The sequence below is a fragment of the Macrobrachium rosenbergii genome, chromosome 20 (assembly GCF_040412425.1).
Source record: "Macrobrachium rosenbergii isolate ZJJX-2024 chromosome 20, ASM4041242v1, whole genome shotgun sequence".
Lineage (NCBI taxonomy): Eukaryota > Metazoa > Arthropoda > Malacostraca > Decapoda > Palaemonidae > Macrobrachium > Macrobrachium rosenbergii.
In genome coordinates, this window is record NC_089760.1 from 31954839 (window position 1) to 31975000 (window position 20162).

At 36.2% G+C, this 20162-nt stretch overlaps 1 protein-coding gene across 1 annotated transcript in view; it reads right to left on the reverse strand.

Annotated features, from left to right (window-relative positions):
- The window catches only part of LOC136849215 (uncharacterized), a 59276-nt gene that overhangs the window by 28637 nt on the left and 10477 nt on the right, over positions 1-20162 (reverse strand). The window contains exons 3-8 of the mRNA XM_067122413.1: positions 12188-12426; positions 7166-7315; positions 4511-4702; positions 3363-3518; positions 2428-2555; positions 1880-1991 (exon numbers count right to left, since the gene is read on the reverse strand). Of these exons, the coding sequence (XP_066978514.1) occupies positions 1880-1991; positions 2428-2555; positions 3363-3518; positions 4511-4702; positions 7166-7315; positions 12188-12426 (977 nt within the window). The remainder of the gene's footprint in view (positions 1-1879; positions 1992-2427; positions 2556-3362; positions 3519-4510; positions 4703-7165; positions 7316-12187; positions 12427-20162) is intronic.

Here is a 20162-nt window from a genome sequence, read left to right on the forward strand (position 1 = left end):
TAAGGCTGACTACTTAACATAAAATAAGTCCGACTTTTGAAAACATTCGTGTTTTATCCACCTGGCTGCATTAATTGGAAGGCCTTGCACTGAGGTACACATGATATACTGAGTCGTGAATGAACAACTGAACACACCTCTAAAGTCTAGCTGAGGCCGCAGAGTATTGTAATCTCAGAATCAGTACCCTTTCTTTACCAATAACAAAAGCCTTCTTTGACTGTAACAATGTAGTACTTGACGCAGAGATTGTCAAAGCATCCATAACAATTTCATAACATTCCATCTTGGGAACAACTGCCCTTTATATTTGAGGTGATTTGTATCTTTTACTGCTACAGCAAACTTTTACTAACAAATAAAACCTGGGATGCTATACTGATTTAATTAGCTTTTCGTTCAGAGTATTAATGTGTGACTTAAATAATATTGCAGCACAACACATTCAGCAAAGAACCTTTTGTAATTGTCTTCCTTTTTTCTCCTTCTGAAAGCACCAGCATTATTTCCCTTTAATTCTAAGAAAATAATAAACCACTACAGTAATACAATGAGGACCAATATCCGGAAAGTGATTCCTCTAACTGAATAAGGAAGAAGTGTTACTGTACCGTGACTAGTAAAAAGCCGCATGCATCCTTACCCCATAATTTGAATAAACAAAAAAGTAACAAAGTAAGATACATCTCATTGAAAATAAATAATTTCTATGCCATTATGAATAAGGAATGAGAATGACTCACAGTACAAAGAAGAGCCTGTTCTAACTTTCTTGCTGTATTTTTTGCTAATATAAATAACTGTACAAAAATTAATATAAGGAAAGCAGGCCACTGCAGTAGCACAGCTAAGTCCAACCATCGACTTCTGCAATGTCTGCAGGATAGGCAAATCTTACCTATGCGACAAGCATGCATTTGCAAGCGGAGAAAGTTGAGAGTGAATGTGAGCAGGTATAACGCTATGAGGGTAAATTGCAAGCTGAAACTATGGAGCAATGAATATTAGTATGGATAGTAGAAGAAGGGAATCAATATAATCTTATAAGTATATGGGAGTACTATATATATGCTGGAAGTTAGAAGGACAAGAGACGAGGTGATTTACTGAACAAGCGAAGCAACTAAGGTTGCAGGACGTGCGCAAAAGATTAGGAGGAAGCTTGGAGTGCCTGGGGAAGCCAAGATTGGATTGCACTAATGGACTGTTGAGCAAATTCTTCTTTATGGAAGAGAGAAGTGGATGTTAAAAAAGTATAAGTGACAGAGTGAACTGTTTGCGCAGAGTACGGGTGGGATAAGAATCAACGAAATGGTCGGATGTTTTTTAAATGTTCAGATAAATTGGTAAACATGGTTAATGCAAGTAAAAAGGTGGATCAGCATTTTTCGATGGTTCGAGTATGTGGAAAGAATGGATGCTGAGCTGTTAGTGAAAATGGTTTATAATATGGAAGTACTGGAAGGTATTAGAGTGTCACTACAGGTATTTTGATTTGAGAAAGAGGTGAGGAAATCAAGGATTATGCTCGTCTCTCAAGACACTCAAGTGAAGCATTTACAAAATCTTCACTACCTATATTTATCCACATCAATATCCATAATTTTCTTCTTCGACATTTTACTTTTACTTCAGTTACATAAATACTTCAGGTCATGAAATACTTAGCACATCGTACATAGCATTCTAAAACAGGGACTGATTTAGCTGCTGTGATATCATTCAAATTAAGGGCACAGTTTATTAATTAGTCTGCACTGTTTTAAAGTACAGACTCCTCATCGTGAATTATGTCTTTAGTTCAAATAAGCTTCATGACAGAAAGTTTCCTTAAAAGTTTATGTAGTCCAACATGAAAAGCAGAGGGATGGAAGCTAACCTGACGCGCTCGTGAAGAATATCCAATACTTTCGTTGCCTTTCAGCACAACTTCTTGGTCACCGACATGAACTACCCTCCTCACCACTCTTCTTCGTAAAATACTCATAAACCTATTAATAAAATAAACAAAGATGTTAAATCACAGCCATAGGAACCACTTATGCTTCAAATGTATGCTCAGAGAATCATTCCAAAATTTTTGCATTTCTCACACGTGATTTCCCAGTAAAAGCATTAGATAACTAAGGGTTATAGTTAACTTGCAACTGATGAGATATAAACATCATACACTATAAAACTTAATTCCAAAAGACACAAGCTCAGCACAGCATTTTTGCAGACAATTATCATGAAAAAAACACACACACAATATGGTTGGAATTGTCTGTAAATTTCAAGATTTTGAATATGGTATATTATAAAGAGTACTTGTAATCTTAATCTAGGTTTCTGCTCTTGAGAATAACAAATTTTCTTGAAAGCCTAAAACTCTATAGACTTCAGACTTTTAATCTCATAACCATTCAGTAGTTCTATTAAGCTTACCTCAAGGCACCAGCCTGTCCTTTTGCAGAAATAAGCTGAGGGGATTCTGAAGTCCTGGAAGAGTTTGCTGTTTGCTCGTCATTTCCTAAATGCCTCAAAAATTGTCTTCTTGGTCCAGGGGAGTTGTGCTATTTATGTTCAATCATAAAATACAATAAATAAATATTAATTTTTTCAACATTAAGAAAGATTGGCATAAAACACTTGCATAAAGGGCAAGCACATCCTGGTCCCCCACCTGGAGACAAGAGAAATCTCAGTAAACAGTACCAGTTTCAGAAATAAAATAAAACCAATAACCTGGCACAAAGGTCTCAAAGGTACCTGGGATTCAAACGCCAGTAACTAAAAATGCGTCAAGACACGCAACGACATTCGAAGTAACTCTCATTGTTCCTTAACAAAATTAAAACTTTGCTCTGCTGCAAAACCTTTGTATTAACTTAAAGGTTAAGATTTAGTAACTGAAAGAGACTATAATTTCATACACTTTCGCAACCAAATAATCCTACAATTAAAACGTACTTTAACAAGTATACTAACAGCCTGAGTACCCTAAAAGTATTAACATTTTCAAATAACATAAAAGCATGAATCATAATTTACGAAAGCATGATGGCACATAAGAAACCTACAAACACAACCCGACTAGAAAGGGAATGAGCCGGATTCTTATAGACATTTCTTAACAGTAATAGTACATAACAGCGCAATAATATGAAATTCAAGAAAGGGGAGTACGTTAGATGCCACATGCTACTAGGAAGAGAATTCTCATATGACAATGATAATGATTATTATGATAATTATAACAACAGATTCAATTTAGATAACTCAATTTAGAGATAAAAGTTAACTGCATTCATTCCTTTCAAAGATTCAAGAAATTTATGAATTACTATTAATATAAAAATCACAATTCCTACTCTACTCACTTGTGATTCATCTACTGTGACCAGATAAGGCGACCCAAGAATATGCTGTCCCCTCCAAATGATAGATAAGTTGTGACGTGACTGCTGGAGAGGAATCCACGCCACACGTACTTCAGACTTGGAGACTTCATACTCCAGGGGAATGTTATGCCGTTCCTGTTTAACAAATGCTCGAGGTCATTCTACGTTAGAGTGTGAAAATGAAGTTCCATGATTGGGAATAATTCCAATTAGGACAAAATGACGCAGGAGCACAAACGAAACTATGGACAAGATGGCAATTTTAAAGTTAAAATGCTGCTATTTTTTCTTAGAAAATTTCTGTGCAAGAGGACCAAAATGTTCCTAATAGACGTAATAATAAAATAAGCTAGCTCTATACAAGGAAATGCAATATGTACCTTTGTATTTATTTTACTCCTGTCTGTAACAGCGACTGCCTACGTAGGTAGAATGAAGGTACCTTAGTGAAAGTTTCGGAATGCAACAATAGGAACTTCCTGTCTCGTCTCTTGAATCACCATCATTGTTGACAGTATGGGTATATTAATTCTAAATAAAACAAGACATTTAAGTGCTTCAGAGACCAGCTACTTAAGGAGGTTAAATGCAGGCGTTTATGTCTCTGATTGTTGCAAGAGTATGTTGATATGATATGTGATTCTTGAACGTTTAGGAAGACAAAAATTGCCATACAGTCTAAGTTCATCGAGTTCCATATATCACTGCTCATAAATAAGATATTCAGCTTCCATACCAGGCTTCCATATGGGCACAAAGCTAGCGGGTGTAAGAGACAGGGAGTCTAAGTGCCAGAGTGCCAAGGGTATTTTTTGATAACAGCTTATCTGAAGCTCTGACTCTTGATAACACTGAGAAAAATTAACAGATTGTAACATAAATTTTTCTTGACTAAAAATTAAAGTAGCACATAAAAATGGACATCTAAAGCGATTAATAATCATTTTCTGAAATGATGGCTAATAATGTAATTCAAAAATGAAAGGGAATATAATTTGTGAATTATTCTGAAAGGTTAATCTCGGCACAATTAGTGGGAAAACTAGGTAGGTTATAGTTCCAATAGACTTTGCTGGCCTCTAATAAGAAATATAAACACATCAGTAAAAGCAAAACCATGCACTTGCCTTTAGATTCTTATTTGAAGTGTTCCTAGACCGAGTAGGAGAACGACTTGTGATGTGATGACTACAGTAATCATCTAGATCTGATTTAACTTCAACCACTAAATCAAGGTCAATGTTCCGATTTAGGTAGAGAACAAACCTTGCTTTCCTGCCCACCACAGCCATCTGAAGTCCCATACCACGAGCGAGGACCTTTGAAAAAATCATAAATAAAAAAGAAGCCAAAACATATAAACCAATACACAATACTGGTACATGTCAGTGTGTGAGGGCTCTTGATAACCAACTCATCCGTACAATTACATTTTTTGGTGGTAAAAACCTCCACAAATTTAGGATATGTTTGGGTTATGGAAGTTTTCAAAGAAAAGGGTTTGAAGAATAATGGTTCTTCTTTTTAATGGGCGAGTTAACAGAGGCATGCGTAAGAACTATGGGGGGATACAGTACTTAACAGATGTTGGAAAGCGAAGGATCTGAACTGAGAAAGTAAAACAGATAATAGGTTTGGCTGAAGAAGGGATGTGTGGGTTTAGAAAAGGAAGCTGTGTTGCAAGGAGAGGCCATCTGTTGATCAATATAGTGGTCCAGAGAAGCAAAATGTACCTAAGAGTCTCTGTGAGAGCTTAAGACACAAGTGTTGTTCTAGGAAAGGTTGAGAGTCGCAGAAATAAGTTACTGTATAACCGTGAGACTTCACAAAAGTTAAATGAGAAATGTGTCTGGTATAATACTGTTGTTGTTGGTATACCAGTAGCAACAGGCTGGTTAAGCGAGGCGCCCCCTAGAATACAACTTTCCTTTGGAGTTTTGCCATAAATATGGTCCATTTGAGAAAGGGAAACTTTTAACATATCCTTCACTTCATTCATCCTTTGTCCATTCAATTTGAAACTAGTGTTGGCTAGAAAGTGCTCAATGTTGATTAGCTCTTGGATTTCATTAGAATAGTGAAATGTGGTGCCCCTTGAACTGTCAAAAATATCCAAATCAGAATGCGATGAAACCAACCTATAGCAATTAATTAAGATTAAAACTTTCCAAGAGATTACGATGATTACTAGAGGCTTAAAAGCCTCCAATGTGTCCAGGTGAGACACCCAACTTCAAATTGTCACGTTCAGGTAAGATTTAGCCATTTGTTTTCCCGGCATATAGGCTAAATAAAAGGGACTTTCCTGTATTTCATCACCCTTACTCTTCTCACTGTCTGAAACTGGTGTCTAACAACTGCTGATTATCAGAAAATTGACGTGCAATGTGATGCTCTTGAATGTGACCAAGGCTAGGTGGAAAAAATCAGTGCATCACTTTTCTGGTAGCTGTCCAGTGGCCTCTTCTAATACTTTTTCAAGCTTGTGTTATCTATACAAAAAATAATAATGACCTCTTCTAATACTTTTCAAGCTTGTGTTATCTATGCAAAAAATTATAATTGCCTCTTCTAGTACTTTTTCAGGCTTGTGGTGTCTATACAAAAAAATAATGTGAATTAACAGGTTCAGGTCAGAAAATTCCCAAAACAAAATACATTGTTAAATTTCCTCAGTTTGAACTTGAACGCAGTTCCTCTTCTTGAAAATCTGCTACATTAGAACAAGTTCATTTCTCAAACACGCAAAAGTATGTGACAGCTCTTTGAATTCTGTAGCCTTTCATTTTGTTCAAAGTCAACATACTAATATGTCAACTTATCAAGGTACAAATCGATGGAAAATTTTGACGAGAGACACTACACTTATTCTTGAAACAGTGCAAAATAATAAAATGCAAGTCATACATGGCTACAGTTGGAGGTGGGTCCAGTACATCTTTATCCACAGTGGAATAAGCTGTAATTACCTAAGGCCTATTCTGCTTCTTCCACGGGATTTGCTTTGAGATGTTCAGCTGTCCCGCAATGTTGTCCTTTTTGATGATGGAATAATAAAGTCCTCGTATGTCAGGGCAGTTACAGAGATTCCTACTAATACAGGTCCTAATTGACAACTGAGTGACACCAAGAACATTCCTTTCTGCTGCCTGACTAATGCCCCAACCTGGAATCCTCTCTTGCTTAAAATGTCCTCTCTGACTGAGAAATAGCATTTCACAGGTTAATCCCAAGGCTGATTTATGTTTTATGGCATTTTCCCTCAACTTCTTCATGACATTTGTTTAATCTCTGAGGCAGAACATGAATCCTCCTTGCTCCTGTCAGAGTCATCAGACTCTTGTGAAGCATTCCATAAGATACAGAACTTCTTCATTGTTACTCATGACTGACAGGTCATACTCATCCCAACTACCACTGTAAACCATCCGGCTGTTATTCATTTAATTTTCCTCTTATTGCATTAAAGTCAACTGCTCTGGATAATTGAGAGACAAACAGGTATGAAAATGTCCTTTGCACAGGAAATGAAGGTTGGGAGGCTTGAGCAGTCTTACCACTTTAAAGCCAAAGTGACAGTTTAATTTCCCAAGTTCTTCTCTATAATTACAATCAAGTCTCAAATTCCCTTATTGGCCAACCATCTGCAATACCTGGACAAAGTCTCTTTATCAATTGCTGCCTTAGTATCGTAACTTTATCGTTGGATACTGAAAAATAAACAGAGTTGTATTTTCATGCTTTTCATTTCATCCCCCTTCCCTTAAATACAAACTCCTTACCTCATGATCACCAAGAGTTTGTGCAACTGTATCTGGGGTCACTGGCAAACCCCCAAATAACTGTCTTCTGAGAGCAGCGTACCTAATTGCAGTTAGGAACTTAACTGTGGCTATTCTGGTTTCACACTCGCCTTGTGCACTGGTCAAATCCTGTGGGAAAAATACACATCGATCAACAATTTGTACACAACACAAGAATATACTGGTATATATCTTCATTTATGTCTATATCTGTCTATCTTTCCTTCTATTTGTCTATCTATCTTCATATATATATATATATAATAGATAGATGGATATATTCATCTATCTTCCTTTATGTCTATATGTATATACTGTCTTCATATATATATATATATAAATATATATATATATATATATATATATATATATATATATATATATATATATATGTGTGTATATATGTATGTGTGTGTGTGTGTGTATGTATGTATGTATCCTTGTATTCTTAATTTAACTACTAATTCACCGATGAACCCACTTTTCTGTCAAATTTTCACATCGGCTTCTTTATGCACCAACAAAAAAAGGCTCACCAACAGTGCAACGAGCGACCTACACAGTTACTTTCGCGCTCTGAATATTAATGCCCTTCCTTTCCAATACCTCTTGCTATCCAAACCTTTGTAGGGCTTCCTCTCCACCTTCTCCTGAAGAATGCTGAATCGTACTTCTTTACACCAACCCTTCGATGTTTGTAAACACTGGTTTATAAAACCGGGTTTACATTGCTTACATTTCATATCATCAGCCGTTCTTTCCACATGCTTGGACCGTCTCAAATACTCTGGTCTACTCTTTCACCTATTCTAGCCTTTTGTCTGGTTTCTCCACATTTCTCTTACCGTTCCAGTTCTTCTTTCGCCGTTTATACTCTGCAAGCAGTTCATCTCAACAACTTCAAAAATTTTTTCTTTCATTTGCATTCAAAATTCTCAATACAATTTATATGTGTTTATATTAAGGACAGCAGCTTAATATTGAGAAAAAATAAGAATTCTATATTTAACGGTATTTGTGGGCTAATATTTTTGTATGTATGTATGTATGTATGTATGTATATATATATCTATATATATATATATATATATATATATATATATATATATATATATATATATATATATATATATATATATATATATATATATATTATATATATATATATAATATACTATATACTGCATTTAAGAAATCAAAAAGACGATGCCTGCAGCGTTACAAGGAAGTCGTAACCAGTTCGACAGCGAGCAAACAACTACAGTATATAGACCACCTCAGCTCTCTTTCCCTAAATGGTAACGAGCTTCACTTTCACTCTCTCTCTCTCTCTCTCTCTCTCTCTCTCTCTCTCTCTCTCTCTTTCACAGTCATTCAGGGAAAATCTCGTAACTCGCGTAGTCATCTAATGGTTTCAACGAGCCCTGTGGTATAATTGAAGCCTTTTATGCCGATTTCCTCCTCATAATGAAGTTCCAAGTAAGCTGGTGCACTGAGTCAAAGGCGGGTTCGACGGAAATTGAATATTGTAAATGCAGTGCCACGTGACGCGTCTTTGTAACCTAATTATAATGTTTGGACTTCACAACACGGTCCTCGGTAAGGCTTCACCGCTCTCAACTCCGAGTCATTGGTGTTATGGCTGTGATGTTGAACGTTACTGAGAGAGAGAGAGAGAGAGAGAGAGAGAGAGAGAGAGAGAGAGAGAGAGAGACTGTCTGAAAGACAAGATCCAGGTACAACCTCCATAGGGTTAATGTAACGATATGAAGGCCTATTTCTCTCATTTCATCTTTCAAAGCATTCATAAGGATCAGTGACTCCTTCTTTCCCACTTGAAGCACTGCTTTCTTTGCTAGCTAAAACTGTAAAAAAATAAATACTACATCTTTTGACATGCTGAGTATTACTACTAAAAATGACTATTTTTTAGTAGTATTTCATTATCTATTTACTCCTGAGAAAATTAAAGAAATGAAAAATAAATGTTTTAAAACGGAAAAGGATGGGAGACATTCGCAATTCTCATCAATTCTTTATAACCTTCAGTTTCAAAGTATATTGCTGCGTTAGCTTGTTTGCCATTACTGTTATCATAAAAATCCTTTAACACTTTAAACTTTCTAAACTAGTGGCGTACATAAAGAATTACGTTCCTTAACGCTGAGTTGCAGGAGCCTCGTCAGCAATGCTCCTATTCAAGGGGCTAACCAGCTTTCGAGGGATTATGTCCCGGGTCAAGAAAGGTCTCCACGATTGCTAAGTGTGAAATTTTACCACAAGCATTGTCCTTGTGGCTTAGGTTCAGTAAGTTTGTGAAAACTGTCCTAAAATCTATAAAAACTGGTCTAAAATCTATAAAAAATGGTCTAAAACCTATAAAAATGGCCTATAATCTAAAGAAAATGGCCTATAATCTATAAAAACTGGTCTGAAATCTATAAAATTGGTCTAAAATCTATAAAAACCTGGCTAAAATCTATAAAAATAGTCTAAAATTTATACAACCTGTCTAAAATCTATAAAACCTGTCTAAAATCTATAAAAACATGTCTAAAATCTACAAAACTGGTATAAAATCTATAAACCTTGTCTAAAATCTATTAAACTGGTCTAAAATCTATAAAAACTGGTCTAAAATCTACAAAACTGGTCTAAAATCTATAAAAACTTGTCTAAAATCTATTAAACTGGTCTAAAATCTATAAAAACTGGTCTAAAATAAATAAAACTGGTCTGAAATCTATAAAAACTTGTCTACCATCTATAAAAATTCGTATAACAGCTATAAAAACTGGTCTAAAACCTATAAAAACTGTCTAAAACCTATAAAAACTGGTCTAAAACCTATAAAAACTGGTCTAAAATCTATAAAAACTGGTCTAAAATCTATCTGGAGATACATTATCTTGAATACTACAGTGGAAAGCTTTATCGCTTTAGTCTTATGACTCTTCTCCTGAAGTTTGGATTAAAGAACATTCAAGAACTTTATACATAAATTCCAGTACACCAAACAAAGCAAACTATAGCTCTGTATAACATGTTAACTAGTTTATAATGTAAACCTCTATTTCTTAGGTACAAAAGTATGTCTCTCTGGTTGTTATAAGTCTAAATACTCCACTCGTTAGGTTTTTTTTATACTGTTATCCCCATTGATATATTATTATTAAAATAGTTTAACCAGACCACTGAGCTGACTATCAGCTCTCATAGGGCTGGCCCGAAGGATTAGGATGGAATGACAAGTCTAGGCTAGAAGCCTATCCCCATTGATATAAAAATCTGGAGAACATCATAACATCTTTCTACAGCATTAGATGAATGTACACAATATCAGACAATTCCTACTTGGCATCAACACCAGTAAAATCTACTGACATACCGAAGTAAATATATATGTAGGTTATGTTGCAAACCAATTTGGAACTTGTCTCAGAATTGTAAGCTGTTTCAATATCCGTAACAATATCGTGTGACATGGCTACGGCTAAGAATAAGGGGTAAGACCTCAATGCCTTATGAAATATCATAACTACTTATTGTTGGCTTTGTGATTTTCAGGTACATACCATGGTAAGCTAAAGAGACCTCTGGCAACTCGTTAAAGTAGCAGTAATAACCCGGTGCATAACAAACGAGAAGGTGCTGGCAACGCTGCCTGCAAGACAAAGTCGCTTAACACTTAAACACGTGACAAAAAGCATGTTCACCACATGACAAAGTAATAACAATTTGGTAACAATATTAACTGCACTGTGGAGTTGTCGGATGACTCCTTAGCCAGGCGTGTTATGTACCTAAATTCTGGAAGTCTAGTTAACAGTTCCACTCATTTGTTAATAGAGGAAGAAATTCAAACCACTAGGTCCAAGAGTGAAGATCTCAAGTTAGTCCAGCAGAGTTCTAGAAGAGATTTCCTCGGAGAATTTGCATCGAGGAAACCATGCTGGTAACCATTAAGGAGAGATTCAAACAGGAGGGTTTGTGGACGTGAGAATTACGGAAATGACAGAACAAAACAAATAACGACAGGACACTTTTGAATTATGACAAAAGGTGAGAAGAACAGGGAATTCGATTTTAACTAAGAATAATAAATGTTTCCCCCCAAAGCACAGAAAATCAGCAAATCACAATAAACTTAAAAGAGGCATGAGAGTATCAGATGTGAATTAGAGAGAATAGTCCACCTACTGCTTTGTCTATATGCGTGCCAGATTCTCTGTGTTCGTTATCATACAATTATAATTAAATGGCATTTCTTAAGGACACCATAGTTATACTTTCCTTGCTGGGTATCCATGATGAAAACACAGGCTTACCAAAAGAAATGGTTTTAGCACAGGAAAAGTACATCTCAACTGGTAAGGAAATTATTTAGCTTTTTTAATGTGCAATGCATCTATATACCCTTGCTACCAGTGTTGCAGCCTGACTTGTAATAATAATACTTGTGAGAAGTTCGTGCTATCAATTTTTTAGTTGATCTACTTGAAGATGGGATTAAGTGGGGTGACTGTTGGTCCTAAATGTCATCTTTTCAGGTCGCTTAACAATTTAAGATACTATACTATTAGTCAGAAATATAGTGTTTTATATTTGAGTCAAAATCTGACCTCCATAAAGCTAACAATTAAATTTGATTTGTACACTCGCAAACCAAAAGTATTTCTGCACCTTTTGGCCACATTCACTGCGTAAAAATATTTTTCTTAAGATAATCTTTACATTGTAAGATCATCTTATGGCCATGGCATATGTGATATTACTCTTCCACATCCCCATGTTCTATAACATAGTTCCTCACAATTCCCATCCCACATTTAATCTTTAATATCTATCACTCGTATGACTCCCATACCCATACAGTCCACTTACTTCACAAAGGTGAAGAACGATCAACAAAGTGTACTGTCTGAGACAGCAAAAAATAATTCGAGAGTGCTGCATGACGTTAAAACCTACAGGCCCACAATCGCAAAACCTGTCACCAACCTCAGTTACTCCAAGATACGAGACAGCAAGGCGAGACGCCAGTCGAAGATTTGCTGCTGGTTGATCAAGTGGCAAAAGATCGTGTCTCGGACAGGTCCCTGGCACCAGTGCCTCTATCAGACCGCAAAAAACGACCCCGTCGGCCAAATCGTAGCAGAGGTCGTCGACCTTGTGTGAGGGCATCACCTTCTTGAGCCACGCCACTAAGATCTTCTCCTGTTTCTTGTAGGTGGTGCAAGCTGAAATGAAATGAGAAAGTAGTGATTACACCATACCCAATTGCAGATGCGCTTTCATAAACCTTTAATGGATTCAATTAGGAAATATGGTAACTGTTATAATAAGTTAAAAAAAAATACTATACACATCAAAGGGTTAACAAGCGACAAGATTATTTACTGCCGCAAAATATGTCAAAATTTAGTTAAACATCCACAACGACCACAAAAAACTAAATAAATTACCAATTAAAAACCCAGTTGCAAAAAGGAGTGAATAAGTGGAAGCATCTTAAATCAAAATACATAAAAGGATTATGTGACTAATGTCATTTAAACTTTGCAAATATTATTATGGAAGAGGACAGTCAAGCAATGCCTTGACCAGCAGACATCCACAGTTAGTTTCCTCTTAAAGAACAAAGACTCATACATCATATGTACAAGCTTATTAAACACACCATCAACCATGGTGCTCAGCCGTCTTTCACTCAGTTACTTCCGAGGAAACCAAAAATATACACATCAATGCCCAATTTGAAACATTCAGTAGCGACTAGCCATGCCAGAATTAACAGTGAAATAATTTTGGTCAATTTCCAAGGAGAATGAAAGTTAAGTAACAAGACTGACAAGGAATGAAGTTCATATTCTGGAACAATTATGAGAAAAGCTGTATGAGAAAGAAAATATCTGTATGTGACATACATGGAGCTAAAGAATAATTATAGATCAACTGATAAAAAATGTGATGTAGTTTGTGTTTAAAGCAATTGTCAGTTTTAACGGCAAAACCAAGATTATATTTGATGTTGGCTGTAGATGGAAGAGTAACTAGTTTTGTGTCAGTGATTCCCAGGCAAGGGTGTGCTATGCCACCATGGCTACAAATAATGTTAAAGGGTTGGAGTTTGTAGATGATACGCGTCACTGCTATTTGGTGATCGTGAAGAGAAGCTGCAGCAACTGATAGATCTGAAAATATTTGCAAAAGGAGAAAACTCAGAGTGAGATGTAGTTCATGAGGGTGAATGTAAGCCAGGAGAATAAAGCAATGAATGCTTTGTATGGAAGGTGGAAGATCTGATATAGTTGATTCATATAAGTATTTGAAAGAAGCTTGAAGAGAAAGTCAGCGCAAGTCAAAATCTGGGATGTGTGAAGGAAATGTTAAGGTAACATTCCATCATGGAGGTAAAGTGTAGATATTAAATGTAAAACAAAAGAAAAAAATGCTGGAAAGTGTTAGGAACAGCAAGATATGAGTAAATGTGGAGTGAGGAGAACACGTGGAGTAAGTGTTTTGAGTACTGCAGGTTGGTGACAAGTCAAGAGGTTTCGGAGGGAAGTAAGAATGGAAACTTAGTGCAAGCTAGATTGAAATCAGGGGCTGGAATGGAAGCTCCTTCTTGTACACGAAATCAAAGAGGGTTTGGAAAATATCGACGTGTGATGCAGTGTGTAAGGGAACTGTGTATTTGCCAGTATCAAAAGTAGCCGATGTGAAATTTTCTGCACAGGGGGTTCATCCTTAAGTCACCAGCTAAAGGAGGGTATGGCAGTGTATGTTTGGAACCAAATTCAACAGAATTGCTTTAAAAATCCGAAAATAAATGGAATGAAGAAGCTCTGCTTCCCAACCCCTTCAAAGCCTCATATTACTGTCAGCAAGAGCAGTGCGTTCAAAGCTTGAGCCGCGGCTCTGCAAAGAAATTGAATAAAGTTTAAGTATACCTTAGTTTAACCAGACCACTGAGCTGATTAACAGCTCTCCTAGAGCTGGCCCGAAAGATTAGACTTATTTTACGTGGCTAAGAACCAACTGGTTACCTAGCAATGGGACCTACAGCTTATTGTGGAATCACCAGAAATAAATTCCTCTAATTCTTCATACGTACATATATCTTCGCTCTCTTAATGCAGCGCCAAGCGCATATTTTGAGGTGTTTAATGAACTGAACAAGCCTAGAGACCCATTCTTCTAATGATTCAGAAACTTGAATTTCTATACAGTTACGGGTTTCAAGAAGTTTTGTCTTAACTAGACATTCAGGCTACTGTCAGTTCTAGGTTGGAGGAATGCCTCATAAAGAAACTTTATTTTAGACCCACACATGTATATATATATATATATATATATATATATATATATATATATATATATATATATATATATATATATATATATATATATATAATATATACAGATACATATATATATATATATATATATATATATATATATATATATATATATATATATATATATATATATAAAATATATATAGATATATATATATATATATATATATATATATATATATATATATATATATATATATATATATATATATATATATATATATATATATATATATAGAGAGAGAGAGAGAGAGAGAGAGAGAGAGAGAGAGAGAGAGAGAGAGAGAGATGGCAGGGGAGGGTGGCCAAACATTGACGTGGTTGGTAATTTTTAATGTAAGCTTTAGGCGGTTGTGTGACTCGACACTATTATTGATGACGACGTGTAGAAGACTTACTTAAGAATTGCATAACTTCTTTATCATGCGATTTGTGACATCGCGCAGGGACGTCACTGCGAGAGCGACGGAAGGAAAATTGACCTATTTGGTGATCTCATAAGGATATGCAATGATATGTCATGACTTCATTATGATCTGATCCTATCAAGAAACGCAAGTAGGGCAAAACTTTGTATATTGACGATGAATGTAAAAATAATCTGCTTGATCCTAACACAAACAATGGCCCTCACAGCTGAATAGTAATTGAAGACAAACCTTATTTACGCTTAAAGTAGGAAATATATGTAGCCTTATTAAAGAATAAACTTTCTTGAGCATAAAAGAGACATTACAGCACTTATAGTCAAGAGAATATAAGACGCGTTTCGTTATTTCTTTACATTGCTGTTATGAAGAAACAACGAAAGGCGTCATATACTCTTACACGCGTTTTGTTGTTTCTTCACATTGCTGATATGAAGAAACAACGAAAAGCGTCATATATTTGCTTATCTATAAAAACTGCAATGTCCCTTTTAGGCTTGGGAATGTTCTTATGAAGGAACAACGTAACGAGTCATAGAATTCTCTTAACTATAAAAACTTTGTTGATACAATTACGCTGTAAAAGCAAGCAATTTTTTTTAAAGGAACCCTTTCTTGTTGTACAGTTAGAGGTAACAGCAAACAATTAAAAGCAAACAAAATAAAATATGCATGTGATTTTTTCATTTAAAGCAAACAACCCAAAGTACAGAACATTTTTCGCTAAATCAAAGGAAGACTAGAATGAACAAAATTAAGACCAAATTAACTTTTCTATTGTCAAGATTAAGGAAAGTTACTGGCAAAAACGTGAAAATGGTTTTTTGCTTTGACATGGCAATGCCAATCTATAATAAGTCGTGCATAGTGATAAATGCATAACCTGAAATGAAATATCATAGCAAACGAAACTAAAAGAATGTTTTCGTAAATTTCTTGAAAAATCTACCCACATCGCAGTTCCCAAATAATAAAGACACGTGTAGAGTTAAAATGGAGGAAATCAGAAATCTGGTGTCATTTCCTTAAAGTACCTTAAAAAAAAAAGTTATAGTTTTAGTTACCGGCAAATTGTGATACTGTCTATCAGGACCATCAAATTCTTCTTATGACAGTCTACCTTGAATTGCAAGTCAATGGCCCCTGTGGGCTTGTTCCATATGAATAGGGTTCATCTTCTGAATAATAATAATAATAATAATAATAATAATAATAATAATAATAATAATAATAATTATAATAATAATAATAATAATAATGGAGGAATGCAAAATCCCGTGTCATTTCCTTACAGTACCTTGAAAAAGTCTTTTGATGCCAGCGGCAAATTGTGATATATCTTTACTAACCTATTCATGTTATGATAGGCCACCTAAATACTAATGTCAGTATTAAAGTTCTTTGCAATTGCAACGTCCTTATATTAAATCCATCACGTTGCTCAGCATTTTCTTGCTGAGGATTTTGTTATGGTTAAATGCGTACCTATGGTACAAACTGAAAAAATAAATATATGAATATCTGTCCGTTTCAAATAGCTGGACTGCTTCTTGATGAATATGCTCTCTCTCTCTCTCTCTCTCTCTCTCTCTCTCTCTCTCTCTCTCTCTCTCTCTCTCTCTCAAAACCCACCTTCCCTCGCTAAAGTCTATCATCCAACACTGTTTACTCATCCAATAAATACTGTATATGAATACATGGCCGTTTCATATAGCTGGGTCGCTTCCTGATGAATATGCTCTCTCTCTCTCTCTCTCTCTCTCTCTCTCTCTCTCTCTCTCTCTCTCTCTCTCTCTCTCCCCAATAAAATTTACGTAATTTCTCGACTAGCAAAGGCTTCAAAAAGTCACGAAAAAGAGACAAGTATCTGGAGTTCATAGAACAAAAAAACTGTCTCAGAGAAGCCACAAGAATGTCAAAGCGACTTCGAATGTGCTCTTATGACCTAAACCAATTGGTGCGACATCTCTTACCATATCGTTTTCAAGTATGCTGGCTTTGCTCGTATATTCCGGTATCACATTACAGCTTTAAGCCAAAGAGAGCTTTAAGTCGACAATGTTTACTACAATACTGCTTTCACATACTAAAATTACCCGGGCAACCACTGATGATACATAAAAAATCTCATTAACACAACAGTATTTGAAATACACACAAAGTCTCACTGACACAACAGTATTCGAAATATACACGCAAGCTCACTAACACAACAGCATTTTAAATATACTCACAAGCTCACCAACATAACAGCAATTGAAACATCCACACAATCTCACTAGCACAACAGTACTCGAAATATACACACAATATCACTAACACAATAGTACTTGAAATACAAATATACAAGACACGCAAATTAATCGAAGAAACTTCAAGCTGTCATCAAAGTCAACTTATTTTTTCTGTTCTGAAGTTCATTTCTCACAGCCCTTAGTAAGTCATTCTGTCCTAGTTATCAGACGACTCTGAAATGTTAGATAACAGATCACACCGGAAAGAAACTCTTAGTAATGTCTTTGCTGATGACCCGGAGTAGAACTTCCTTTACTGTGACCTCGTCAACGAGCTTTTAAAACGTCCGCAGTGCTATGAATAACCACAGCAGCCTTCGGAAAACAGGTCTAACTTATGTCAGTAAAAACATGGGTGAAGTTAACCAAATTCAATTTGCCTTTGAAATAAATGTAAAAAAAAAATATCTTTACAGAGACCGAAACATCCTTGGAGACCTGGCTGATACATTGGGAAGCTTCGACCTTCCTTGCATTTCAGTATGGTGCTATTCATGCTTCCACTTTGTCAGTCAGGTGTAGATGTACGTCTGGACTTTGAACAGAGAAGTTTTCTCATACAATGAAGATATCTGATACCTTGATCTCGTCTCTTTACCACTGAAGATGTCAATAATCTTTGTAATACCTGCTTTCCTTCTATTGTACTACCTGATGGATGGACATGGGCACACTTGTTGGTTCTCATTTTTTCTTTTTCAGCCAACCCCCTTTCAGGTATTCTAATGCTCTTGATCCTCTTATTTCACCCTCTCTCATCTTATGCCATACCAAAAGTTCTCAGTTCACATGTTTTGTGGGATTTTTCACCCTTAAAGATTACTAGGGGCTGCCTGTGTGATTCTTCATGAAGTTGGCAAACAAGCTGGTGCCTGTGGTTTATTACTTTTTTTATCTCTTTCAACTACTTGTTCTTGCTGAATCCTGAACTTATCCTGCCTCTTAAAAACAGTATCTGATTCAGGCCATCCAAAAGAAAGGTAACTGCTCTGAGCCTACCAACCACCATTCCTTTACTTTAATGCTTATTGTTGCTGTCTCATTCAAACCCCTTCTGAATGTCACGATCAAAAGGGAACCTTCTTTGCAATATCACTGAAATTTTGTCGTCTTTTTCTTGGCATTACTAGAGGCATTTGTCAGAATCTAGCAAAAGGCTGTGTATCAAATTTCATGTTTATGGCTTTACTCCCTTAAATAAGATTATGGTCATTTCTAGCTTCTTGTTTAACTGCTGCATATCTGTTGTTGATTAAGCACCATCTGCTTCTTTTCCATCCTAGTGTTGTTCCGCTTGAATCTATTTTATCCCATGCTCCATTCCTTCTCTTTATCTCAAACCTTTTTCTGTCCGCCCTCCTCCAATCCATGCTTTCCGATGATTCAGTCCATCATATTTCTCTTCTTCCTTCATAGCCAGCATAGCCCACCCCACCCCCTCCACAGTTCACACAGTTTCCAATTACTCTTTTTCATCTATTAACTCCCTTCTTGTTGGCATTTCCAAATCGAGTTCTGTGCCTCCCTGATGCAATTTTTATAATTTCTGAATTAGAAGTCAGTTGTCTCACTTCCAGCAACACTCAGGGAACTGCAAAATCTGTTTTAAAAATGTGGTGATCTGTTCTGGTTCTTCCAGTCATTAAAGCTTCATGTAAGTCATAAAGCTTTACAAAACTTATGGGGCATTTTTTAGGCAATGGCCCATACGGGCAAGATGCCGGTTTAACAGTAAACAAACCAACCAATGAGTTTGATCATCATGATTGTTGATGCTTCATCATCTGGAATGTTTGCGCACAGATGAGTGATGCAAGGAGACTGCAGAGCTTTTGACTTCGTTGGCTTTGCTTGTGTCACCTGTCGGCAAACGCAGAGGTAACGTCTCATCCCTACTTCGTATGGTTCTGTTTGATGATGATCACATAATCATACACATCTTTACATACCTAAGATAATTATGCAATTACAATAGCATGTTTGATTTGCTGTATTTGATTTGGTTTGCCTTTCAATTAATGATCTGGTTTGTTCTTTTTTTCATGACACCATGTGTGCTGATATGATTACTGATTTTTTCTTCTGGGAACTGGACCTTGACTATACTGATCTCCTTTAGTAAAGAAAATGGGAATGGACTAAAGCCTTGTGATAACTGTAATGTGTCATCTTATCATCTTATCAATTGTGCCTCGCATGATATGAAAACTCTCTTGACATATCCATTTGCAATACACCTTTGTGAAGAAACCTTTTCATACGTAGGTCCATTTTACGAGAACTTTACTTCAGAACCACCTTTTCAGCCCACACAGTCCTGCCCGCTAGTTTTAACTTCAATGGAGGTGTGTCTTCTGCGTGCTCGACAATTCTCAGAACACTGCTTCACTTGCTAATATTCTTCGTGAAAATCCTGCTTTACAAGTTGTACGCTCTTTGAAGGCTACTTCTGAGACATCTTGTCTCCCCCAGTGAGTTTCCACTTTTCCCAGCAGAATGAATGAACTCCCACTCGCTCGTGCAATTGCCGTGGTCTGAATCTATTATAGAGTTCTCTTTACCTTATGCGAATTTACACACTGTATGAGATGAAGGAACTGGAGTATTCTACATGAGGTGTTCCCCGGTGTTTTGCTAGCTCTTATATTCACTGAACTGGTGTTTTTCTTCGGGTAAATAGAATAGAACAGAATAGAATATAGAATTTAGGCCAAAGGCTAAGCGCTGGGACCTTTGAGGACATTCAGCGCTGAAAGAGAAATTGACAGTAGGAAGGTTTGACAGGTGTAACAGGAGGAAAACCTTGCAGTTGCACTATGGAACACTTGTTAAAGAGGGTGGAAAGTCAGATGGAAGAAAGAGAATATGAACGGAGGTACAGTAAAAAGGAACG